Source organism: Ovis aries, chromosome 15 (genome assembly GCF_016772045.2).
Source record: "Ovis aries strain OAR_USU_Benz2616 breed Rambouillet chromosome 15, ARS-UI_Ramb_v3.0, whole genome shotgun sequence".
Classification (NCBI taxonomy): Eukaryota; Metazoa; Chordata; class Mammalia; order Artiodactyla; family Bovidae; genus Ovis; species Ovis aries.
The window spans coordinates 63,183,057-63,210,519 of NC_056068.1; the positions used below are offsets into that span (position 1 = coordinate 63,183,057).

At 37.1% G+C, this 27,463-nt stretch overlaps 1 protein-coding gene across 1 annotated transcript in view; it reads right to left on the reverse strand.

The window, feature by feature from the left end:
- Window positions 1-5,161: 5,161 nt before the first annotated feature.
- Window positions 5,162-27,463, reverse strand: part of FBXO3 (F-box protein 3) — a 33,634-nt gene continuing 11,332 nt past the window's right edge. Inside the window, exons 4-11 of the mRNA XM_004016392.6 lie at window positions 21,528-21,642; window positions 19,785-19,989; window positions 18,598-18,643; window positions 15,374-15,458; window positions 14,436-14,558; window positions 12,860-12,975; window positions 11,435-11,625; window positions 5,162-6,427 (exon numbers count right to left, since the gene is read on the reverse strand). Of these exons, the coding sequence (XP_004016441.2) occupies window positions 6,257-6,427; window positions 11,435-11,625; window positions 12,860-12,975; window positions 14,436-14,558; window positions 15,374-15,458; window positions 18,598-18,643; window positions 19,785-19,989; window positions 21,528-21,642 (1,052 nt within the window). The 3' untranslated portion in view covers window positions 5,162-6,256. The remainder of the gene's footprint in view (window positions 6,428-11,434; window positions 11,626-12,859; window positions 12,976-14,435; window positions 14,559-15,373; window positions 15,459-18,597; window positions 18,644-19,784; window positions 19,990-21,527; window positions 21,643-27,463) is intronic.

Genomic DNA, 27,463 nt, shown 5'->3' on the forward strand with positions numbered 1-27,463 from the left:
GCGACAACAGCCCAGCCCCTCTTTATCGCCTGGGCTGGGAGGGAGGCGAGCCCCGCCCCCGCCCGCCGGCCCCGCCCCCTCCCCTCCGAGCCCCGCCCGCCGCCGAGCTCTGCGCGCCGCAGTGGCCAATCCAAGGTCACACGGCTGCGGGCAAGCAAGGGGTCTAGGCCACGGTGCAGAAAAAGACTCGTGACTAGGATTAGGTGAAGTTCTTTATGTTAAAAAGCTGAAAACGTAAAGTTTATGATGCCCTTCCTCCTTTGGATTTGTTATTAAAAAAAAAAATTCCAGGACTTAGGAATTTTGTTTACAAAAAAATATAAAAATGTTTTTCAAAATGTTTGCGTGCCCATGCCAAACTCCCATTGGCCAGGCTTCTCTCGGCTCTCGGGCTCTGGTAACCCACAAAGACCCTTCAGCCATAGCCACATCTGGTGCCTTGTGTCTTGTTTGGAAGCGAGATGAAATTTTTGTGGATTTTTTTTTGCGGGGGCGGGGGGGGGGGGTTGGGGGTGGAGCTGCGCAGGGCGTGGTCCACCACGCAGCTTGTGGAATCTTAGTTACGCGACAAGAGATGGAACTGGACTCTTGGCAGTGAGAGGCATGGAGTCCTAACCACTGGCTCGCAGGGGTATTCCCTTTTGTGATCTTAAAAGCGTATATTAGCCAGTCTGGGGCCAGTATCACCATTTAGAATGTTACTTTTATGTGAAGATAATAATCTGAAGTTTTCACTTATCACTTTGTCAGCATCCGCTCCGGAACTGCCTTAATGAGAGCCCTGCAAAGGAGAGCTGGGAAAGCAGGCCAGAGGTACATTCTTTTTCCAAGAGATTGACCTCTGCTGAGATGAAGTTCAAGGAGGGGAAATTGTATAACTCATCATGACATGTACCTTCTACCATGATCCTCTGATGGCTTTGGGGTGTCATGGAATGAATTTCATATGGTGGTGCCTTAATCTTGGTTTTTCTCTATACAAACTGGAGTCTCAAATCAGGATTTGCTTTAATATCACAGTCGTGGTGGTGGTGGTGTAGCCGCTAAGTCGTGTCTGACTCTTGTGACCCCATGGACTGCGACCCCACTAGGTTCCTCTGTCCATGGGATTCTCCAGGCAAGAACACTGGAGTGGGTTGCCATTTCCTTCTCCAGGGTATCTTCCTGACCCAGGGATCAAACCTGGGTTTTCTGCACTGCAGGCAGATTCTTTACCGACTTAGCTATCAGGGAAGCCCTGATATTACAGTGTGCTTAAATCAGCTAATATGTGTGTTTCCTGATTGTTTACAGAGCTCTTTCACATGCATTTTCTGTGCATCCTATAAGCTCTCTTCCATTACCTGCTCATAATGTGGTGTAGCCAGTGTTGGCCTAAGAACCATGGCTGTATGTTTTCCTGGGGAGACTATAGTGCACCCTCTTTGTTTTAACTTGAGAATACAATTAGCCCTGCATATCCATAGGTTTGGCATCAGTGGATTCAGCTACCAAAACTGCAGTTGTCAAGGGATGACTGTATTATAAATACATCATTTTTTGGAAGGGAGAGGAAATGGCAACCCACTCCAGTACTCTTGCCTGGAAAATCCCATGGACAGAGGACCCTGGTAGGCTAAGGATGGGGTCGAAGAGTTGGATAAAACTGAGCGACTTCACTTTCACTTTTTATAAGGGACTTGAGCATCCACTATATGTAGAGTACATTGTGAGAAACACTGGGCTGGAAGAAGCACAAGCCGGAATCAAGATTGCCAGGAGAAATATCAAGAACCTCAGATATGCAGATGACACCACCCTTATGGCAGAAAGTGAAGAGGAACTAAAAAGCCTCTTGATGAAAGTGAAAGTGGAGAGTGAAAAAGTTGGCTTAAAGCTCAACATTCAGAAAACTAAGATCATGGCATCCGACCCATCACTTCAGGGAAAATAGATGGGGAAGGGGAAACAATGTAAACAGTATCAGACTTTATTTTGGGGGGCTCCAAAATCACTGCAGATGGTGATTGCAGCCATGAAATTAAAAGACGCTTACTCCTTGGAAGAAAAGTTATGACCAACCTAGATAGCATATTGAAAAGCAGAGACATTACTTTGCCAACAAACTAGTCAAGGCTATGGTTTTTCCTGTGGTCATGTATGGATATGAGAGTTGGACTGTGAAGAAAGCTGAGTGCCGAAGGATTGATGCTTTTGAACTGTGCTGTTGGAGAGGATTCTTGAGAGTCCCTTGGACTGCAAGGAGATCCAACCAATCCATTCTGAAGATCAACCCTGAGATTTTTGGAAGGAATGATGCTAAAGCTGAAATTCCAGTACTTTGGCCACCTCATGCGAAGAGCTGACTCATTGGAAAACACCCTGATGCTGGGGAGATTTACCCGGTGGCTCAGATGGTAAAGCAGATTGGAGGCAGGAGGAGAAGGGGACGACAGAGGATGAGATGGCTGGATGGCATCACTGACTTGATGGCCATAAGTCTGAGTGAACTCCAGGAGTTGGTGATGGACAGGGAGGCCTGGCGTGCTGTGATTCTTTGGGTCGCAAAGAGTCGGACACGACTGAGCGACTGAACTGAACTGAGCATCCACTGATTTTGGTATCTGTGGAGGTTCTGTAACCAATCTCTTGCAGATACCGAGGGCTGACTGTATATATGTTTACAAGTCAACTTGCAAATCTTTTTTCTCTATCACTCCTTGAATCTTCATATCTAATTACTGGACATCTCCATCTATATGTCCCACAGACATCTGAACCCAAAATGTGTTCAAATCTTAACTCCTCTCCAATGTTCCACTGCTTTTCCTGTAATTTTTTTTTCCATTAAGTCCTATACCTGGAAACAACTTCAGTTTCTTCTGCTCCCACACGTGCAGTCACCAACTCCTGCCTATTTTACCATCTAGATCCTTCAATTTCATCCTCTCTCCACTCCACTCCCACTGCTGCCGCCCTGACTCAAGCCTATAGAATATCTTATTCTGTTCAGTTGTTGTGTCTGACTCTTTGTGACTCCATGGACTATAGCATGTCAGGCTTCCCTGTCCTTAACCATCTCCCAGAGTTTGCTCAAACTCATGCCCATTGAGTCAGTGATGCCATCTAGCCGTCTCATCCTCTGTCATTCCCTTCTCCTACTGCCTTCAATCTTTCCCAGCATCAGAGTCTTTTCCAATAGGTCTGCTCTGTGCATCAGGTGGTCAAAGTAGTATCAGTCCTTCCAATGAATATTCAGGGTTGATTTCCTTTAAGATTGGTTGGTTTGATCTCCTTGCTGTCCAAGGGACACTCAAGAGTCTTCTCCAGCAAAGTAATTTCTCTGCTTTTTAATATGCTGTCTAGGTTGGTCATAGCTTTTCTTCCAAGGAGCAAGCACCTTTTAATTTCATAGCTGCAGTCACTGTCCACAGTGATTTTGGAGCCCAAGAAAATAAAAGTCTGTCACTGTTTCCATTGTTTCCCCCTTCTATTTGCCATGAAGTGACGGGACCGGATGCCATGATTAGTTTTTTCAATGTTGAGTTTTAAGCCAGCTTTTTCACTCTCTTCTTTGACCTTCATCAAAAGGCTCTTTAGGTCTTCTTTGCTTTCTGCCATAGGGTAGTGTCATCTACAAATGAGGTTATTGATATTTCTCCCGGCAATCTTGATTCCAGCTTGTGCTTCATCCAGCCTGGCATTTCGTATGATGTCCTCTGCATATCAGTTAAATAAACAGGGTGATAATATACAGCCTTGTCATACTCCTTTCCCAATTTGGAACCAGTTTGTTGTTCCATGTCAGTTCTAACCGTTGCTTCTTGACCTGCATATAAATTTCATAGGAGGCAGGTCAGGTGGTCTGGTATTCCCATCTCTTGAAGAATTTTCCAGTTTGTTGTGATCCACACAGTCCAAGGCTTTAGCGTAGTCAATGAAGCAGATGTTTTCCTGGAATTCTCTTGCTTTTTCTACGATCCAAAGGATGCTTGGCAACTTGATCTCTGGTTCCTCTGCCTTTTCTAAAGCCAGCTTGTACATCTAGATTTAGAATGTCTTACTTGGGCCATTACAATTTCTTACTAGGGTTCCATGCTGCCCATGTTAACACCTGCATCTCTTGCCCCATCTCTACTTACCTTCCTGTTGAGAGACCTGGCTGGTTTACTTCTCCAGGCTTAACTTTTTACTTTCCATTTAATTTCCCCCTTTTCTCATCATCCTTCCTGGAATACAGTATGACTGCAGTTGCTACACTGAGGCTATGAGTGATCTTAAAGTCTGCTACAAATGGCAGAACAGGAAGATGGAAGCAATCTGGAATGTTGAAAAGATTGGGCCACCTTATCAGGCATCAGCTAGTTACCTCTGACTTTTCACAAAAGGAAAAAACTCTGAGCTGTTTGGTTACTGTTTACCTATCTGCCTCATTCTGATACATCAAGCTTCAGATAAATAAGTGATGTTCTGAAGGGACCTCAGAGCCAGAAATGGGGTTCACTACACCGAAAGTCCAGTCAGACCAACTGTTAGATCCCTTTTTGTGTGTGAATACATATTCTGCCAATGAAATAGAAGTTGAGGTTATCAACTAATGAATCACAACATAGGAAGAACTCAGGCAACATACTAAAAGAATGTGAATTCTAACCAAGGATAAGTGAGCCTGAAGCATTCCGAGGAACAAGGGTTGGATGGGGTGACAGGGAGACGTGGGGCATCATGAGTTCTCTGGGAACGGAGAGAAAGGAGAGGCCAATTCTGAAAAGTGAAAGATGCAAAGAATGGTGAGGGATCCTGGAACCAGCTTTAACTTCCAACATTAACTACTTTTAGTTACTACTCTATTGGGAAAGTTTATTTTTAAAAAAAACAATGAGTTGTGTTTTTTTTAAGGATAGGCATAATAGAAGGATTTGGCACCCTGATAACACTCTATTGAAGAAAAAGGGGGGGCAGGAAAAACTATTTACTCCACTTCAGAACATTCTGACATGTTTCATGTTAGCCGATATGAAAGGCTAAGTTTGCCTTTAAGTTTCTTGATGGCAACTTCTTAATCCTCTATATACTTCCCTCTTTCTACAGTTTTCCCTACAAAAGAACTGTTTCTGGGGGAAAGACAAAAGACTGTTTCTGGGGTAGATTACATGACAAGAGTTTAGTTAGAGCCAGAAAATGACTTTGAATGGGCCTCTGGCAATAAGCCAAAGAGGTTTGATTTTATCTTCATTTTAAGAGCAAAGGCTTATTAATATATATATTTATGGGAAATAGTCAATTACACAAAATACAGGATTGGAACCAAAATTTGTTTTCAAAATGTGAGGTTTTGACATTCGGAGGATTTCATTTCCAAACTCTCAATTATATATAATTACAAAAAAAAAAAAATCTCTTATGTTTCAGGAAAACATACTTCATCTTAAGATAAAATTCATGTTACTTATCACAAAGTTAAGACAGTCAAGTAACAAAACAGAAGCAGTATTTACAAACTTAGACTACATGAGACACTGTGAAGAACCTTGTTAATAAACACAATACATACTTTTACACACTACATTTCAAACATGAAGCATCTGTGAACAGTGTGGTAAAGGTCATAGTGTTGAAAACCTTAAATTAAATCCAAAGTTGATAGAGCTGAAGACTAGATTTATGGTCAAGGCCATACCAATAGCTTTAAATTCAAGGTCGTGATGAAAACTCTAAATTCAAGGATAGATTGTCTAAGAAAGGACAAACAACTGGCAGTCAAGCTATTTAGTCAGTTAGTTCCCTGTTCGTACAAAATATATAGGAATCACTAAATGGATTAGCCTAATTACAAATTCTGTTCATTTCCAAATAACTTATAAGTCTTTTCACAGAACCATTCAGTCACATAGTTTCTCTCTATCCTTGTGTAGGTATTTCTGATTCATTTTAAATCCCCTTTCAAACCAATTCCCTTCCATTTCCATATTTTTATAAGTATAAAATATTTTTAAATAAAGAAATGTCTGTTGCTTAGCTAGATAACTATTCTCCCATTAACTCCTAGAAGAGAAAAAAAAAGATTCCCATTCCTTCCTCTACCTCAAAAACACAAAGCAAACCCAAACAATCCAATTCCTAAAGTAGCATCTCACGGAACCCAGGGCCTGGCACAGTATTTCATGCTAGTCTTCCTGCTATTAATATAAGCTGAGAACAGTTTAGTTATTGACATTATTGAGACACCTATTTAAAAGGCTAGATTCATCCCAGGGCTTCCATCAGCAGAGGCTTGCTAAAACAGGCGAGAGCAGCGGCGTCTTCGAATGGGAACATCGAAGACTCTCCTCTGTCTCTCTTCCTCATCATCATCAGATTCATCCATGTCTGCCGAATCGTCATCGTCGTCGTCCTCCTCCTCCTCTTCTTCCTCTTCCATTTCTTCATATTCATCAGGACCCATTTCCTTGAAAGAAAAGACAATCTTTTGATAAAAACTTCCATCAGTTTTTTTTTTTAATACAAATTCTCATTTACCTAGAATCTAAACAACTGGGCATGCCAAGTATGAATTTCTATAGACTTCTCATTGAATTTTATACCTTTTTATAGAATCTTACAGACTTTTATACATGTTCATGATGCACATGCTAACGTTAAGATTCTAGAGTATATATGCTATGACAAGTTAATGCTCAATGTGGTTTTCACAGTAAATATACTTCATCAAGTTATTTTTTACATGGTGGTTGGTAATTCACAGAAGGTAGCAAACAGACCACTTCTAACAACCCAAGATAAAATTTTACTGAATTTATTAATGTACTGTGGAACAATTCTTTATTAACCTGCATGCTTACAGAAACAAGGATATAAAAATATAACTAAGTTACGACCTCTGCTGGTAACTTTTATGTACTGTCAACAAGAGGTCTAGTAAGACAACCACCTTCAGTAGCCTCTACTTTTAAATTAACTTGTTGAAGACTAGCAGAATAAGGCAGCAGTGATGTTGAACATCCAGTATCTGAACGTCTCTTGGACACTTCCATTCCTTTTAAGCAACGTCTCTAGTCGAGTCTTGACTTACTCTGCTGTTGGTTTTCTGTCTCATACGTTTTTGAAGACTCAAGAGAGGAGCTACTATAATTGGACAGAATTTTGAACAGCAAGGAGGACCTAGCTGTTACTGTGGGAAGTACTGGGAAACCTGGGCTGGGATGGCAGCAAAAGTCCTTCCCCCATGGCCTTTATGGCATGGCAAATGCAGCACCCCACAGCCCCATGTGGCGTCTCCAACCACTCTCCCCTATCCACTGTCCTCCAGCCACACTGGCCTCCGTGCACGTCTTCAGACACACCAAGCACATGAGTGCTTTCAGCACCTCTGTACTTGCTGTTCTGCTTGGAACACCCTTAGGCTACACATCCACCCATTTCCCTCTACTTCTTTTAAGCATGAACTCAAATGTCACCAAGGCCTTCCATCACACATCTTTGTCGCAGAACCACCCAACAGTACACTTCTTAGCATCCTTACTCTGCTTTTTCTCCAGCGCACTATGACTACTTATTGACATAAGTGAAGAATGTATATTTACTACACTTTGTCTCTTCCAACTACAATGTAAATTCCAAGCCAGAGATTTCTTTTCAATCTCCTCATCTTTCTTCTCTTTTATTTTTTATTTTTATTGAAGCATAATTGACAAACAACATTATATTAGTTTCAGATGTACAACATAATGATTCAGTATCTGTATACATTACAAAGTGATCACCACAATAAATCTAGTTAACATCCATCACCATACATAGTTACAGAGCTCTTTTCGTGTGATGAGAACTTCTAAAATTTACTCTCTTAGCAACTTTCAAAATATGCAATACAGTATTATTAACCATAATCACCATGCTGTACATTACACCCCTGAAGGCAGAGATTTTCATTGTGTTGGTCACTGGATTTTCCCCAGCACCTAGTAGGTACTCAATAAATATCTGTTGAGCAAGCAAGGTAATGAATGTGGGAGAAAGGAAATGTCCTTCAGAATTTGTCAAAGTAATTGTCACTCAGGATTTATTGTAACACTAACAACAACAGAGAAAATATACATAAATATAACATATTTCATTACTTTTATCTTTTGATTTTTCTTATTCTGGGAAATAAAGACTTTAAAATTCAGCAGAAGCTCCAAAAGGGGGAGAAGATTAAAACTTAGGAAATTCTGAAACATTAAATCCAGGTAGTATGATTATTAACTATCTTAAGAAAAGAACAGAAAAACTCTTTAAAAAAAAAATAATGTAGCTAAAGAAGAAGATTGCTGATAATCTCAGACAAAAGTGTATATACAAAAACAGTAGATGGAAAAGGGAACACACAGACAAGAATGTCTTTAGAGGCCTCTAAAGTGTCCAAAAGCAAACTACCTAGACCAAGAAAAGACTTAAGACCAACCAAAAAAATCTTTAAAGCAGCATTCAAAGTATAGAACAAAAAGCAGTATTAAGAATGATAATACATGGTTAGGGGACAAATGAGGACAACTCAACTTCTATATCAAGAAAACTAATTTTTAAATAGGAAAAGTACAATACAAATACAACACAATAGAAACACAATCCCCACTGCCTCTTTCATGTTGATTAGAAATAAGTGCAGAATTCTCATTTAATTTTATTGAGTTCTCATCCTGGAGAAAGAGAAAACATTTTCCACAAGGGAGATCAAGATTTTACATGTTTCTTTGTGGTCGGGAGGAAACTAAAACTCTAAATAAGTAAGAACATAGTTAAGAGAAGGTTGAACATGTTATGAGTTTATTACTGTAATTGGAAATTATAAATTAAAAAATTTTAAACTTTAAAAAAGGAGTAAGTAAATATTATAAAATTTCTGTTTTAATTTCTAACATGATAAATGTTGTATAACCCAGGTAAGCAAGAGTTCTTTGGAGTCCTCAATAACTTGTAAGAGCTTAGGGGGATCATGAGACTGGAAAGTCTGAGAACTACTGTACTTAAGTAAAGACTACTCTATCCCCACCCTAACAAACACAAAAAACAAGCCTCGACAGGATCAACTGACTCAATAGTAACTTAACTGCGCAAGCTGCCTGCACAAACAAACGTCAACACTCTTTACACTTTAGGTCAGGAATATATAGCAACTTTAGGGCAAGGAATATTGTCACAGATAGAGGTTTTATAACAATAAAAAAAGCACTTCATTAAAAACACATAACAATCCTACACATATTTGCATATAATTAAAATACATGAAACAAATTTAAAAGAATAAAAATTCAGAATTAAAAAAAGACAAAACTGTAATTACAGTTGGAGATTACAATAATCATCTCTCAGAGGACAAACACATACACAAAAGATCAGTAAATATAAAGAAGACTTGAAAAACAATCAATTTGTCTTGCCATTTATAGAATAATATTTCCCAAATATCAGAATACACATTCTTTTCAAATACACAAGGATCATTTACCAAGACAGATCATAATGCTAGGCCACAAAACATTTTAAAAAATTGAAATTATACACAGCAAGTTTTCTAACCATAACAAAACTAGAAATCAATAACCAAAAGGTAACTAAAAAGCTCCAAATGTTTGGAAATCAATACATTTCTAGAAAAATACAGAGATCAAAATTAAATTACAAAGGAAATCTGAAAATATTCTGAATTAAATGTTAATAAAAAAACACATCAAAATTTGTGAAATGCAGCTAAAACAGTGCTTAGAACGTCTAAAATCAATCATCTAAACTTCTACTTGGAGAAATTAAAAAAAAAAAAGCAAATTAAACCCTAAAGTGGGAAAGAAAGAAAGATAACTCCAAAAATCAATGAAATAGAAAATGAGCAAATAGAGAAAAACAGTGAAACCAAAAACTGTTCCTTTAAATGATCAATAAAAGTGATAACCCCCTAGCTAAGGTGATGAACAAAAGAGAAGATGCAAACTACCAATACCAAGAACAAAACACGATGTATAACTGTAGCTCTTTAGGGTATCAAGGGAATATTGCAAATAACTTTATAGAAATAATTCAGTATTTAGACCAAATGGACAAAGTCCTTGAAAGACACAAATTACCAAAAGTGAAATAAGGAACAGAAAATATGATTAAAGAAATAAAATTCATATTTCAAAATGTTCCCACAAAGAGCACTCTCGCCCTAGATGACTTCACTGATAAACTGTATCAAACATTTAAGGATGATATCAATCTCATACAGAGATGGAGCTACTCAAAAACGGAAGACTGTTATAGGAAGTAGCAAATTCACAGTGTTGGAAATACACACTGGGAGGGAAGCTAAACTTCACTTCTGAAGCTAAGACTATAGATTCTTTTCACCAGAAATACTACAAATATTAGTGGCGGAGTCTCATCATCCTTTTCTTTCCAGACTGGAGTTGGGAATGTATCTAAGTCATGTTAACATCATGTCTATCTTCCCAGACTTATTTTGGACCCATACATCAGGGTCATCCAGGAGCTAGAGAGTTTTTTTTTTTAATACCTGACATCTATGATTTGATTACATTCTGGATATGCAATTCATATGGTATTCCTATTGTATTACTGGAGCATGATAAATTTCTTTAATCATTTTATAGCTGGTAAGACTGGGGTTACTGCTATACCTGTCATAACCCTAGAAATGAGATTTTAAAAACAGGACTAGTTGAGTTAGGAAATTATCCCAAAGAGAGACTACTAAAAGTACAAGTCTACCCATTAAATCTTATTTGTAATGATTTTATAGGATATTTGTATTATTTTTTTAAATTGGGAATTTTAGCAAAAACATAGTAAGAAATTGTTTCCCTACTCTTCATGAAATAAAGGCAACTATAACTGGTCCAGTGTAGTGATTCTCATTAGGCAACAAAACTGTTTTTGGAAACTGGAAAAGACATTGAAGCTTTAAAACCAATAACTACTTTATATGGAGGATACAGGTCATTCGTTCAAACTCACAGAATATGCAACACCAAGAGTGAATGAACCCTCATGTAAACTATGGACTTTGGGTGATCATGGTGTGTCAAGGTAGGTTCGTCAGTTGTAACAAAGGTACCACTCTGGCAGAAGATATTGATAATGGGCGTGTCTATGCATATGCTGAAGCATAGGAAATCTCTGTACCTTCTGCTCAATTTTGCTATGAATCTGAAACTGCTCTAAAAATAGTTTCTTTAAAGCAAACAAAAACAACAAAAAGATAACAGAGTTACTCTGATTAAAGAATATGGAGCCTAGTTTACTTACTGTCCACTCCCACCCAATGTATTCACATATCCCCCCAGTCCCTCAAAGGTATCTCCCTCAAAATCGCTAGGGTTCTCTGAAATACCATTTACAAACTATTTGTAAGACCTTCTGTGGAGTTCATTCTACAAAGTCATGTAAATCAGCACCAGAGGAAATTTTAACCTACCAATCGAGCTATAGACACCCTGAATGTCGGACATGCCATATGGAATCGGGGAATGGCGACATTAAAGATCTTGTCTTTAAAGTAAAGAAAATGGAAGGTATAATATCCTTCCATATAGCCTGATGTTGTAGAGAATGTGGTACAACTTGTATATTCATATACCCGGCCTGGGCTGATGATTGGAAATTCACCTGCAGAGAAAATAGCAAAAATAAATCAAAGTATAAAATTTAATTCTTCATTATAGCAAATAAAACATGTCCTCTTTAAATTGTACTAAAGTAAATGCATAATTAGAAACACTGTTTAAAGGAAATGTAACAAAATGGTAACACTGATGGGATTATGAGGATTTTGACAATTTTTCGTACTCTCTGAATTCCTTACAGTGTATATGCATGGGGCGGGGGTGGGGGGTGGGTAATGATATCTAGTATCAGAATAAAAACCAAAAAAGGAGAGTCATTGAAGACACACTCTTTAAGACATGGGTAATAAAAACTATCACAGACTCTAATTCAAACAGAGATAAGGATAATTTAAATGTTCAAACGTAGCAAGAGACTAAAACATAAAACTCTGAAGATGTGTCTTCAGCATTTAGCCCAGAGTGCAGTCACAAGGAAGAAAGGTCTTAACCCAACAGACAAAATGACTGAAAAAGAATTACAACTTTAATAAAGTTCTTTAGCACTAGACCCTTAATCCTTAATAATTTCTTAAAAAGAGATGTAGACTGTGACTCTACTTGTGGCAATTAATTAAAACAAATTTAAACTGAATCCTACATATGCTTAGGACCAGTAACTGAACTGCATTGCTTAAGTAATAATATTTTCCTAAAGTACAACAAAAGACTGAAGAATCTGAGGGCTCAGAAACTTATGATACTCATATAATTTTTTAAAAAGCCAAATGTCAGTTGTAATCAGAGGCTAGAGATGATTGACAATAAAATCTGTGCTATTAATTTTAACATTTCCCCTCAAATTCAAAAAGATGACCAGTATGAAATTTATTTTCTTTTCTGTCCTATACCTTGTAACCCTATAGAATATGACAATGAATAATTTTCCAGCTAAAACAAATAAGAAGTTAAGAAGGGAAAGCAAGAAACCCATGTGATGCACAGAACGGAAATTCAACCCCTAAATAATTGACTTTGCTATCCTTTTAGAAAAGGTCATGTTTAAGGTACTAAACTGATAAAATAATGACCTTTATACATTATACTCATTGTATTACAGTTAGGAGAAGAATCCAGAATCTATGGTATCTTTCACACTGAAACACAGCTATTAAGAAGATGCCATCTTATCCACTAGTACATCATGTATTTACCAAGCAAGTATATGTATCACACATATACTCTCCAAAATGTCTCAGAAGCAACTGATGTTTAAACTCAAGTCTTGGGTTACATACCAACTACTCCAGGTCCCTGAACTTCTTCCACATCACCTTTAGCATTTGTTATTCTCCAGTAACGACTGTCTAACTGACAAGCCTTTTCAGGAAGGGCATCTTTTGACATTTCAATCCTGGAGAAAAAGGGGTGGTAGAGACACATTGGTTTCTTCTGTTTAAGAGCTATAGTATTTGAGCTAAGATGGTGAAAGGGATTTCCAAAGTAAATTAAGAAACCCAACCCAAAGTCTGTGTAAATCATCTATTCCTGTAAGCTCTCAAAGATACTGGCTGGACTCCACCCACAGAAATGCTTTCATTCAGTTTACACGCCTGTTTCATTCCGTTTATACACCTGACTGTCAGTTAGGATTAACAACAGAAAGGGCAACACAAAAACTTACAGACACAGTGGTGCCAACAATCTTATGTTTAAATGACCAACGTGGGAAACACATTCCAGAATACAGTGCTACGAAAAACTGCTGTTAAAAAAATGGGAGTCTTTTTTTCACTACAAGGCTATGCAGCCCATTTCCCTTTCCTCCATTAGCTTCTAGAAAGCTCAGAGCAAAATGTCACTATTTCGGGCATCTACTGTTCAGTTACCAAGATCGTCCCTTGACTCTGTTTTCCAATACTATTATTTCCCTCCTTTTTCTGAGAATCTGCTGACTCATTTTCATTTAGAATACCCTATAAGCATGTACAGGTGTTATTATTTTAAGCATATCTCAATCCTAGGCAGGATGTAAATTAAAACAAATTCATCTGAATATATGTAACTAGACATCAAAGCTGGATACAATACCAAAATCCTAGAATGCTTCCTGGTTAAGTATACTTTACCATTATTTCCAGTATGTATACATATGTGTATATATAGGCATTGTAAAAATCTATACATCATAAAGTATTTTAAAATACATCTAAAAAATACATCTTAATATCTTAAGATAAATGTTATCTTTACCTCATAGTACAGAGTACTATAAAGTGAATTTAATTTAATATGCTTTTTATTCAACCAAATCCAGGGCTTGCTCAGCACTATGTCTAATTATAGAGGCTGTATTCAAATAATACTTATTACACTTTTAACTAAATATACACAAACAAGTTAAAACTTAAATGCATAGTTTTATCTTGAGCAATTTCATAGCTTTTTTTTTGGCCACACTGTGCAGCATGTGGGATCTTAGTTCCCTGACCAGGGATCAAACCTGTACCCACTGCATTGAGAGCACAGAGTCTTAATCACTGGACAACCAGGGAAGTTATTCATAGTTTTAGAATGCATCCTTACTCTAATACTGAACTTTCATGATGATTCCAACTTAGCAGTCCACCTCTCAAAGTACCGGGCACAATACTTATACTGAAGAAACAACTTAAAGTTAGGCTGATATAAACTCAAGGTACTTTATAAACCCTACATTGTAGAAAATTTTTTTGCTATCCACTTACCCCCACACTTTAGCAAGAAGCTGCTTTTCAAAATGTGTTTTTTATATCATATCAAATAGGGAGATAATAACACATCCATGAGCTATATCCCACAATTTAAAAAAACACCCCCATTTAAAATTCTCACCTGATTCGGTATGTGAAGAAATAATGGGGTGGATGTACAGAGCTAAGTTCTGGCAGAAATGATGTGGAGACTGAAACTGTAATATCCCCAGTCGTTGCTACACACTCTGGATCATGAACATATCTAGGTAATTTAAAAAAATTAAACATTGTTAAATCAACAAACCTCAATTCTGCAAGATATAAGTTTTAAAGATACAGTGCAAAATAGTTTATATTTTACCTTAGGATAAAAAATTTTAATCATATTTGGGACCTTATTAAACTTAAAAAACAAAACAAATTAGAAAATTTTGAAGACTCTGCATCAATAATGACAGCAGTCAAGGTTCAATGATCAGTGGGTCAAATAATGGATTAGTAACTAACCTGGAAACTAAAAACAGCTTATTTCAGTTTTCAGAGCTAAGGAAACTTGGAACATCTGAAAACCCAGCTATGCCCTTTAAATGGTGACTCTGACAATAAAAGTGTGTTAGTATGTTATTCTAGAGGCCTCTAATGTATAATTAATCTATCATTTCTGCCAACCAGCCCACTGTGAACCAAGATTACCTCTAATACCATCTATAATACGTGAATGTTTCAGAGATAATACATAACATTTTCCAGGAGTAAACAGTTACTGCCTTGCTAGTCACAATATATTCATTACTTGGTAATAGCTCCCCTGCCCACCCCACCCCCCAATTATATAACTACTATAAAACCATAGCTCCTAAAGCAAAATCAATTTTTCTCTTGATTCTTGAAGATGAAAAAAATACTGGTCATTCAACTGTTTGGATGTTTTGGCTTTAAAATGAGAATAAAACAATAAGATTCAAGGTGAGAGGTTCTGTTATTAACATTCCTGGGAAACTTCATCTCATGATGTGTAACTTAATGTGTTTTTCTGATTTATAATCATTCCAAACCAAAAAGGTCTGAGTGAAATACCTGAAAATTTGGTCTCTGATGATAGGGAAGCCACCTGATACAACACTGTTGACATAAGAAGTAAACCAGTCAGTAAAAGTAGCACCTATAAACAAGGAAGGGAAGAAGAAAAAAGGACAAATAGGTTTTAAAAATCTACACAGGAAACAAGGAAAAAATTGTAATTTCTCTATGCTTATACTGGTATCTAGTGATATCAAAACTGGAAATATTTATAGATGTCATCTACAAATCCTAGGTAAATTTCTATCCTCAATTCTAGCAATCGTATTCCCCAACTACCTTGCTAGAGAACCCTCCAACTTCCTTCAAACTACTTTTTAACACTTAAAACTGAAGTTAACTTTTAAATTTTAATTGGTTCTGGTACAAGAATGAAAAGCCTTCAGTCTATAATTCCTAGAACATACAGAACAAAGGAGATAACAGCCACATGTAGGAAGAAACTATAGAAAAAGATATCAGCAGCTATCCTCAGATGAATAAGGTATATCCCTGGTCTACTAGGCAAATTCTGATTCACGCACAAAATTCTGGTAGAGGCCAGGCTCAGTCTGGACATTTAATAGGGGTATAGCACTGTGGAGTTCTGGGCATCAGGATAACCCCAAAGCAGTTTCTCTGGTGGCTCAGACGGTAAAGAATCCGCCTGCAATGTAGGAGACCCGGATTCGATCCCTGGGTTGGTCAGATCCACTGGAGAAGGGAATGGCCACCCACTGCAGTATTCTTGCCTGCAAAATTCCATGGACAGAGGAGCCTGGTGGGCTACAGTCCATGGGGTCACAAAGAGTCAGACACGACTGAGCGACTAACACACACAGCCCAGCTGTGCTAATACAGATTCGAATGTCCTCCATAGTCTCAGTGACCAACTCGAAGCAGAGACGCAGGACTGGGATAGTCTAGTCCAGACCATATATCTGTGACCTAGTGATTAGATCAATAGCAAGTATTTGCGTGAATTATGTTGCCTCATCTTGGTAATACAACATAATCTATCTCAGACCCCTATCATTTACTCTTAATACATCTCAGTGCCTAGAATATATTAATTAGTCCCTTATTCAACAGTGTTCAGTGAATTTCTTCATAATATGGTTTCTATTAACCTAGTTTCTGCACTCTTCCACATTGAAAGTCCGATGCTGAATTTACAGTCTCTATTTACTTACAATTCTATTTAGGGAATGACTGAAGATACAATTTAAGCTGAGTCTGATAGTATACAGCTTTAAAAATTTAAAGGTATCAGTTGAGAGCAGGTAAACTGCAACTGTTGTTGTTCAGTCCCTAAGTCGTGTCCAACTCTGCGACCCCATGGGCTGCAGCATGCCAGGCTTCCCTGTCCTTCACCATCTCCCAGAGTTTGCTCAAACTCATGTCCACTGACTCAGTGATGCCATCCAACCGAGTTTTCTCTTTTCTCAATGTCTATTAATGGCTCACTCTGGCACTTTGTTTTTCTTTTGCTAAAAAAAAATTAATTTAATTGGAGAATAATTATTTTACAGTATTGTGATGGCTTTTGTCATACATCAACATGAATTGGCCACAGGCATACGTGTGTCCCCCTGATTCTGCACCTCTCTCCCACCTCCCTCCCCACCTCATCCCTCTGGGTTGCCCCAGAGCACCAGCTTTGGGTGCCCTGCTTCATGCATCAAACTTGCCCTGGTCATCTATTTTACACATGGCAATGTACATGTTTCAGTGCTATTCTCTCAAATCATCCCACCCTTGCCCTCTCGCATTGAGTCCAAAAGTCTGTTCTTTACATCTATGTCTCCTTTGCTGCCCTGCATGTAGGATTGTTGGTACTGACTTTCTAAACTCCACATATATGCATTAATATACAGTACTTGTCTTTCTCTTTCTGACTTACTTCACTTTGTATAATAGGCTCCAGGTTCATCCACCTCATCAGAATTGACTCAAATCCATTCCTTCTGAGCAACAGAATATTGCTCAGAAGACCAACGGCCCCCAATGACGCCCCGAGGCAGGGGACAGGAGACTGAAGGTCAGGGCCAGAGGCCGCACCCAACCCCTGCCTTCCTCACCCTCCCCTATGGGCAGGGGGAAAAGGATATTGCTGAGCAATATTCCATTGTGTATATGTACCACAACTTCCTTATCCATTCATCTGCTGATGGACATCTAGGTTGCTTCCATGTCCTAGCTATCGTAAATAGTCCTGCAATGAACACTGGAGTACACGTCTCTTTCTTGTTTCCTTGGGGTGTATGCCCAGCACTGGGATTACTGGGTCGTGTGGCAGTTCAATTCCCAGTTTTTTAAGGAATCTCCACACTGTTCTCCATAGTGGCTGTACCAGTTTATTTATTAAACCTAGAATATGCCATAAGTTTCTGAACTCACAGAAACTTATACTCTGCTCAAGATTCCATTAGGCGATACAATTATAGATGACTTAGTCTGGAAGGCCCCTTCACTATTAATACATGAGGATGTTTAATATGTGCCAGAAATACCTCTAAAAAGCAGAACAGATAGTTAGGACGCTTGTCTGACTTGAGCAAAATCTAAGCAAAACAAGAATGAATGAACAACAAAGGGGTGAGATGCTCTTGTATACAGACTGAATTGTTCTCAGAATCCTATGAGATGTGTTTGTATTGCTGAGTCCCTTCACTGTTCACCTGTAACTATCATAACATTGTTAATTGGTTTTAATAAAAAGTTAAAAAAAAAAATCCTATGAGAAATACCCTTTTAAGACCAAGAAAAATCAGGTGTGCCAAGCAGTTGATAAGGCCCAGTTTATACTGGTCTCTGAAGGCTGCTGGTTTGAGGTCTCTGGTGTGACTTATCAGTATCTTACTACAGCACTGGCACTAGACGAGAACAAGCACCGTTATTTCATTATCTAATTACACATTAATATGATCGACCGAAAATGCATGTGTGTATAACGGAACTATATACACATTTCTAGCTATTCCATGTATTTCACTGTTCTACAGAAGAATCCTGAGAGAACAAGGTTGTATCGGGCATGGCTTTTTTCCAAGTAGAAACCCAAGTCAAATGAAGTATAAGGGCTATTCTAAAGAAACATAGTTATAGTACTTTATGAACCAACACGCTCTAAGAAATACAAATATAAAATTGCTAGCTGATCAAGTAAACAGACAAGTTTTTACTAACTTAATGTGTCTGGACCAGAAGGAAAAAGGGAGAAAAGAAGACTCTTGTTTTACCTATGATAAACATGTCAATAGCAGCTGGATTCCGAGCCATTTGGTCCTAGGTGAGAAAAAGAATATTATAATTCAATATGGTACATTTTACTTAATTTCTTGTTATTCATTGTATCCTTCCCTGGGGACAAGGCAAAACAGACAGCAATAACTGAAGTGCTCTAAACAATACTTAGACATTCCACATACTGTTCAGTTTCTGTTTTTATGATTTCTGTATTTAGGCTCTTCCTATCAAGCCCTTGGAAGAATGCCAAGCAGCTCTCAAAAACTGTTAAAATGCTTATACACTGCTCTCAGTGTTCAAATGAACTAAAAAAAATGATCCTTTAAGAGAACAATTAAGACGTTAAAACCATGAGATGATATATGACCTATGGACCTAAAAGACAGGGCTTTGGATTCAGTCAATGGACCTGAACAATTCTAGATTAATCGTTTCTCTCAGGAAATGAGAGGCCAAGTCATTGTCCTACAACCTTACAGAACTATCAAGTCAAAAATGAGATAAAGAAATGCAAATGCTTAGAAAAAAACTTAAAGTAATGAAAGTTCTTTAAATAATACAAATGTCATATAGAGTCACATGTCTCAGATAACTAAGAAAAATATTTTCTATTTTAAATTCCTCTTTTAAGTTAAAAGTTCACATCCAGACAAAAACAAAAGCAGCAGGTCTGTAACTGAGGAATGACTGAGAACTGAGGAAATAATAAGACCAAATGACATGATATTCTGTGCTTACATGAAAATCTTAACAAAAGCCTCCTGAAAAGGATCTATATTTTTCAATAACCCAAATACACGCTGAAGAAAGAGTTTAGAAAGTTTCCACTGCACTCAGAACTTGAATCAAATGATGTGCAAATGTTAGATTTTTAAAGTTAGAAACTGATATTACAATTAATCACCTCAGAAAGAAGCTCATTAGTTTTTCCCAAGCTTAAAATCCCTAACACAAATCACAGCTTCCCCTCTATACGTACAACTGTTTGCACTGTTGGTCCATTGGTGAAATTTTCTTTTAGTATTTTATGTCATTAAATCAGAATATTAGCCTTCTAGTTACATAGGTCTATAATCAAATTATATAATGCTCTATATTCATTCCATAATCTTGAAAATTCCTAATGCACATTTTATCAGAACATATCTGAAAGCCACCTTTCAAGACACTTCCGACTTACTGGACATTGGTAGAAGACTTCATTTTTGTTTCGGCCCTCCGCAGCTTCCACTGCTATGTACTGACTCAAACCAGTGTGTATGCAAAAAGTTAAAGGGAGACAGTATTTCAGTCCCTGTCTCTGCTGGAAGCCTCCAGCAGCCGTGTCGACATCTAACAAATCCTCAGAACGGTAGTGATTAGACAGTGCCATGCTTCCCAACAACCTGAGAACACAGACTCAAAAATTTAGTCAGCTGCAAACCTTTTGATGAGTACTAATTTCACATTGACAACTTTATGAAAACTGATTACCATGTCAATTCTAAAGCAGGAATACATGAAACACTACAATTTCTATATATCTTAAATTCAGACTCTTGAGTGGAAAGATTCTGGTTTAAATTAAAAGCCTAAATATCTAAATGTAAAGCTTTTAAAAAGAAAAAATAGTTTTATTGCTTTCAAAAACCTATCTTGCCATAATTTGCCAGCATTTTGCTATATATGTATGTATGACTAATTTTATGTTTAAAGGAGTATACTCTCTCTGGTAGTTTTATCTTGATAACAACCTTTAGCTTACTCTATCCTACCAGGCAGAATAAATGGAGATCAGCTTAAACCTTATTCAAATTTTCAAAAACTTGGGATGTCTGGTGTCTAAACTCATCTCATGGTAGACAAATGAGAACAACACAGGTTTCAGTCTTTGCAAGAGTCTCATCCTAAGTCTCACTGAGCTGTGGACAGATAAAAATCCCTGGGTTGAACTCATGACCTGTTTGTCATGTCAAGTGAGAGCAACTCCTTTAGTAAAGTTCTCTCCTGTTTGTTCTCGAAATATGACAATTTTTCCTTTTTTGTCAAGTTGCAGCGTGACAGGAAAACAAGAGTAGAAAAAAAAAAAAATCAGTGATTTAGGCTTATCTAGTTCTAACTGCCCAGTATTTGATATCTGAACCTCAGTAACCTCAACATGATCGATCACCTTCTAGATTCCCTGTCCTCACTCAACTCTGATCTAAAATGGTAAAAGAGCCTCATATGATTTTTCACACACATAGAGATATCAAATTCTAACAAGAACAATGCAAAATTCTCCCTAAATTCCTATTAGCATGTCACAAATGCAAAGTCTCTGAATTAGCTTAATTTCATAAAGGAACAAAAGGAGTAGAATCATTCAAAGAATAGACCTTTTAAAACTAGGAGTGAATTTGACAGCTACTGTATGCTCTGCTTTTACCAAAAGGATCCACAGCGAATACTTCATATCTTTTGGAAGTAAGTTTAAAATAGGCTATGCTTGAATAGGACAAAACTATATTTTCTTTGGTTAAGTATGTATAGCTCTGAGCAAATTACTTTTTAGATGTATGATACACAGAATTTACAACAAGTTCTCCCAAACAATTTACCTGGCCTGTAACAGGGTAAACATTTCAAGGATTCAGAACAGTTCTAGTTAAATTATATATATATATACACACACACACCCCCCTCTCATGTCCCATACCCCCACCTCCAACCAGACTTCATTTAAACTATAAAGATGTATTAATAGAAATGATGCTTTTGAGACATAATCTATTTTGGCAAAATCAAATTCAAGCTTTATATTCTGTCTTATGGATTGCTACAACAAACAAGAGGAAATTCTCATACTCCTTTAATCTGTTAAGAATAACTACAAATACAATTTGTTTACATTCTAGAAAATATTTTGTATCATAAAAAATAACCCAAACAGTGAACATCTTACCCAGGAACAACTAACTTCTGCCCATTGTGGATACGATAGGAACACCGATAATCATCAGGAAGCTTGCAGCCGATCTGAGCTTCCACAGCATCTAGGTCTTCCTCTCGAGCACCCTCTGCAGAGACACAAAAAAGCAAATTATGAAACAATGATAGTCTTAAATCTAAGAAGGAATTCCACTGTATCTGCTAGCCAATGAAACAATTTTAGACCAATTGAATTCTGCCTAAAAGGTACTTGCTGAAATATAGGGAAATGAACTGAATATTCAGAGAACCATTACATCACTTTAGATTGGCTGTGACATTTGAAGCACCTGAGCAAGCAAATTCCCCAGTTTCCTCTCCAGGGGGAAAGCACTGGCATTAAGTAAAATATGGAATGGCAGGCACCAGTGAAATCCACAATAATTTTTCACATTACACTGCAAACTTAAGAGCACAGCTCATTTTTCTTAATCTAATAAACTTCTCTATTTAAAAAAACTCTCCAGAAGTTCTCTAAACAGATGTTGTTCAAGAGTCTTAGCCAAGCTTCTCAATGGGGAATACAGGACTTAGGTGTAGGTTTATTCTAGGAGGATATTACCTAGCATTTGATTTTCATGTTTGTAAGCCTGCCATATAAACTAGCTTCAAAAAGTATCATTACAAATAGCAAGGAAGAGAGTCACTCCCAGCAATGGCACACCAGGCTGCTGGGCCAAACCTTCTGCTTAGAAGCAGAAAAGCTGAACAGAATATTGGTTTCAGCGTTTCTGGAGAACCTCAAAGGCGGTGAGAACCAGCACGGTCTGGGCCAGGGGAGGCTGGTCCAGAACAGGGAGACTGAAGAGTTTAGCCACTGGAGCTACCTTGTCTTTGAGGCAACTACCAATTCTGAAAGCAAACACAAAGTTGAGAAACTGAGCAAAGCTTTCAGCATTATCATAGGGTTGAGAGTTCTCCAAAATTTATTAAAACAATTCAAGAAGCACTATAATTACAAGAAGCACTATAATTACAAGAAGCACTATAATTACAAAGAAAATTGTTACCTAGACACATTACTGGAAAACTGCTGAAAATCAAAGACAAAGAGAAATCTTAAAAGCAACCAGAGAAGGGGAAAAAGCCACAGTCACTTTCAGAGGAATGACAGTAAGACTGATAGCTAAATTACCAACCGAACAACAGAAGCTAGAAGCGCTGGGGAACAAAAACAACTGCTGACTAGAATTCTATATTCAGCGAATTTATACTTCAAAAGTGAAGATGCAAGAAATACATTTTTCAACCAAAAAAAAATCTGAAAATAATTCAGCAGTTGCAGTCCCTCATTAGAAACAAAAAAAATACTAACAGGAATTCTTCAGGCAGAAGAAAAATTACCCCAGATGGAAGCATGAAGATACAGGAAGAAATAAAGTGCAATACAAGAGGTAAATATGGAGGTAAATCTAAAATAATATTGAACATATAAAATAGAAATAATGTTTTCAAAGATATAAAATAGGTTGAAAACTAAAATCATAAAACTATAATAAAAAGATAAGAGGGAGGTAATTGAAATTAAAGTATTTTAAGGATCTTTCATTGTTCAGGAAGTGGGAAATATATTAATTTTACAATAGACTTTCACTATGTCAGACATACGTATTTTAATGTCTACACTAATCACTAAAAGAAGACGTTAACTAAGAAAGGCAAGGGGGTATGGAATAAAAGATAATTAAGAAGAATGCAAAAAAAGGAGCAGCTGCTGAGGCAGCACCAATAAAAAGTAGAAACAAGGTATGCACACATGCCTGCTCAGCCGCCGAGTCCTGTCTGACTCTTTGCAGCCCCGTGGACTGCAGCCCACCAGGCTGCTCTGTTCCATGGGATTCTCCAGGCAAGAGTACTGGAGTGGGTTGCCATTTCCTCCTCCAGGGGACCTCCCCGACTGGGGGATCAAACCGCATCTCCGGCACTGGTAGGTGGATTCTTTACCACGAACCACCTGGGCTTCCCAGCAACATGGTATATTTACATTCAAATGTATTAGTAATTATATTAAATATAAACAGACTAAATAATCTAATTAAAAAACAGACTGACAGACCAGATGAAAAACAAAACACAATTATATACAAGAGGCACATCTTAAAGATGTAAACACAGAAAACTAAAATAGCTCTACTAAAATCATACAAAACAGACTTGAAGGCAAATAGCATTATTTGAGGTAATGGAGGACTTTCCGTAAAGGAAAAAAGGTTCAATTCACTACACAGGCATTATAACTTTAGTTTTGTACATCTAATAACACAGCTTCAAAATATATTTTTTAAATGACAGGATTAAAATGGAAAAAAAGATTGTCTATAATTATAATGGGAATATTAGTTTTCTACTGCCACAATATTAGAAAGTGTCAAACAACACTCATTTACTATTTTACAGTTTCTGCAGGTCAGAATTCTGGGCATGACTTAATTGGATCTCCCACTCAGGTCCCACAAGGCTGAAGTCATGGTGTTAACTGGGGCTGCTAGCTCATTTTATGCATCCTTTGCTCGGGGTTCTATTCCAAACTCACTGGTTGTTGGCAGAACATGGTTCTCTGCAGTTGTAGAACTGAAGCTCTCTGCTCTGAGAAGCCATCTGCCATTCCCTATCGGCTGGCGCTCTCCACAACATGCCAATTTGCTTGCTCATGGCCAATAGGGGAGATACTCATGCTTTGAATCTCTCTGACTTCTGGAAGGGCCCAGTTCCTTTTAAGTTCCTTCTGGGTCAGGCCTGCTCAGGATAATTTCCCTTTTGATTAATAATTAATTCAAAAACAACTAATTTTTGACTTTCATTACACTTGTAAAACCCCTTCACCTTTTGTCATATGATATGACCTATCACAGGACTAAAAGGCAAGAGTACTGGAGTGGCGTACCACTGCCTTCTCCAAATTATATCCATAGTACCACTCATATTTAGGGGGAGGCTATCATTTTATCAGGCATGTACCACAAGGATGGGAAACTTTCTCAGAACTCTGCCTACCACAGTAAGGAATTTTAACATATCTCTCTCAGTAACTAACAGAATAAGGAAACCAAAAACTTCATAAGAGTATAGATGATTTGATAAGATTAACAGTTTTTGCCTAATTATATACATAGTACTAAATGGCAACAATGGCAAAAAATATATAGGAGAGATATATATTCTTTTCAAGTATACATGGAATATTTCCCAAGATAAATTATATGCTGGACACACAACAAATCACAATAAAGTTCAAATGACTGAACTCATATAAAGTATATTCTCTGATCATAGTGGAATTAAAATATAAATTACGTTAAAAAGATTACTGAAAAAGCCCCCAATGTCTGGAAATGAAGGAATACATTTCTATACAATCCATGGGTCAAAGAAGAAATCACAAAATATTTTGAACTGCATGTTAATGAAAACACAACATATTCAAACTTATTGGATGAACTTAAAGCTATGTTTAACGGGAAATTTATACACCTAAAGGGATTTGAAGAAAATAAGAAAGGCTGAAAAATTTATAGTCTAAGTAATAATCTCAAGTCAGGAAAAAGTGACAATATAAACTCAAAGAGATGCAGTCAGCAAAATTAATGAAATACGAAATAAGATATTAATATACAGAGGTTTGACAAAGACAAAAGTCAGTTCTTTGAAAACATTAATAAAATTGATTAGTCCCTACCCAGCAAAACTGATCAAGAATAACAGAGAAATAATAATATCAAATAACATCAGAAATGGAAAGGTGAAATCACTACCGATCCAACGAGCATTACAAAGATAAGAGGATATTATGAAAAATTTTATAGCAATAAATTGGAAAATGTACATGAAGTGCACAATTTCCTAGAAAAACACAACTTACCGAAACTGACATGAGACTAAGCAGAAAATCTGAGTGGTCCTAAATCTGATAAAGAAATTGAAACTTAATTTAAAACCTTCCCACAATGAAAACTCCAAGATTGAATAGCTTCACTGGTAATATTCTACTAATCATTTAAACAAGAAATAAGACCAAGCTTACATAAACTCTTCCAGGGAACAGAAAAAGAGGCAACACTTCCCGACTCGTTTTACAAGGCCAGCATCATCTTGATACCAAAACCTGACAAGAACATTGCAAGAAAGGAAAATTACAGGCCAAACTCTCTCATGAGCATAGATGTAAAACCCCAAATACTAGCAAATCAAATCCAACAATATATTAAAAAGAAAAGATAATACATTCTAACCAAAGTAAGTTTACTCCAAGAATGCAAAACTGGTTTAACATTCAGAAAAAGCAATCAATATAATTCAGAGCATTAACAGAATGAAGTAGAAAGGGATTTGATAAAATTCAATTATTCATTTAAAACACAAAAACAAAAAACCCTTTCCCCAAACTAGGATCTTAAGGGACTTCCTTCAATATGCTAAAGAGTATTTACTAAAAACCTACAGCAAACATCATCTTGTTGAAAGCTCTCCCTCTGCGGTCGGAAAGATAAGGATACTCACTATTATAATTTCTACCCAGTACTGTACTGAAGGCCCAGCCAGTTCAATAAAGCAAGAAAAACAAAGAAATGACATATAGGGATTGGAAAGCTAGAAATAAAACTGTCATTCTACCTCCTCAAGGATATGCAAATTAAAATCACCATACACACCCATTAGAAAGGCTAAAATAAAAACAATGACAACATTAAAGTGCTAGTAGGAATGTAAAGTGGTAAAACCATTTTGGAAAATTAACTATTTTTTGAAGTTTAATGTAAGCATACTATACCACCCAACAAATGCAATCCCAGATATTTGCCTGATAGAAATATGCTCATATATACATCAAAAATGATTTACAAATAGAAATAGAGTCACAGACATAGAAGACAGACTTAGGATTGGGGGGGAGGGATAAATTGGGAGACCGGGTTTGACATATACACACTACTGTACATAAAATAGATAACTAATAAGGACCTACTGTATGGAACAGGGAACTCCACTCAACACTTGTAATGACGTACATGGGAAAAGAATCTAAAAAAGAGTGGATATATGTATATGTATAACTGACTCACTTTGCCATACAGCAGAAACTAACACAACATTTTAAATCAACTATGCCCTAGTAAAAATTACTTTAAAAATGATTTACAATATTATTTGTAATAGTCAAAGACTAGAAATAAACTATCCACCAACAGTAGAATAAATACATAAACTGTGGTCTAATCATACAATGGAATGTTTATACCATAACAAAAATGAACAAAATACTGTTACACACAACTGAATCTCACAAATGAAACAAATACTTTACACAAAATACACAAGTTAATCACGCAAATTATATAAAGTTCAAAAAGAGAGAAAGCTACTCTGTGGCATTAGCAATCAGGATAATGGTTACCCCTGAGAAAGAGAGAGGGTTCGAGGTACACATAATTATTCTACTTTATGACCTGAAGGGTGTTACAATGGGAAAGTTCACATTGCAACAGTTTACTGAGTTGTACACTTATGATCTGTGCACATTTCTTTGTTTATTTTTGATCTGTGCACATTTCTCTAGGTTGGTTAACATCACTAGTAATAGCCTGTCGATATCACATACCTCCAGCTATGTGATAAGAGAAACATTTCACCTGGTAGTAACCTGAAAAACCCCTTAGTCCAGTCTAATCAGGAATAATACTTTAGAAAAAGTCAGTCTGAGGGACATCCTGCAAAACACCTGACCAGTACTGCTTCAAACTATCAAGGCTGTGAAAGATAAGGAAAGGCTGGAAAATTTCCACAGGCCAGAGGACAGTGAGGAGACACATGGCAACTAAATGCCATGTGGTATTCTTGACTGTGTGCAGGAATTGAAAAAGGATCTCACTGATGGAAAATCTGGGGAATTACAAATAAAGTCCAGAGTTCAGT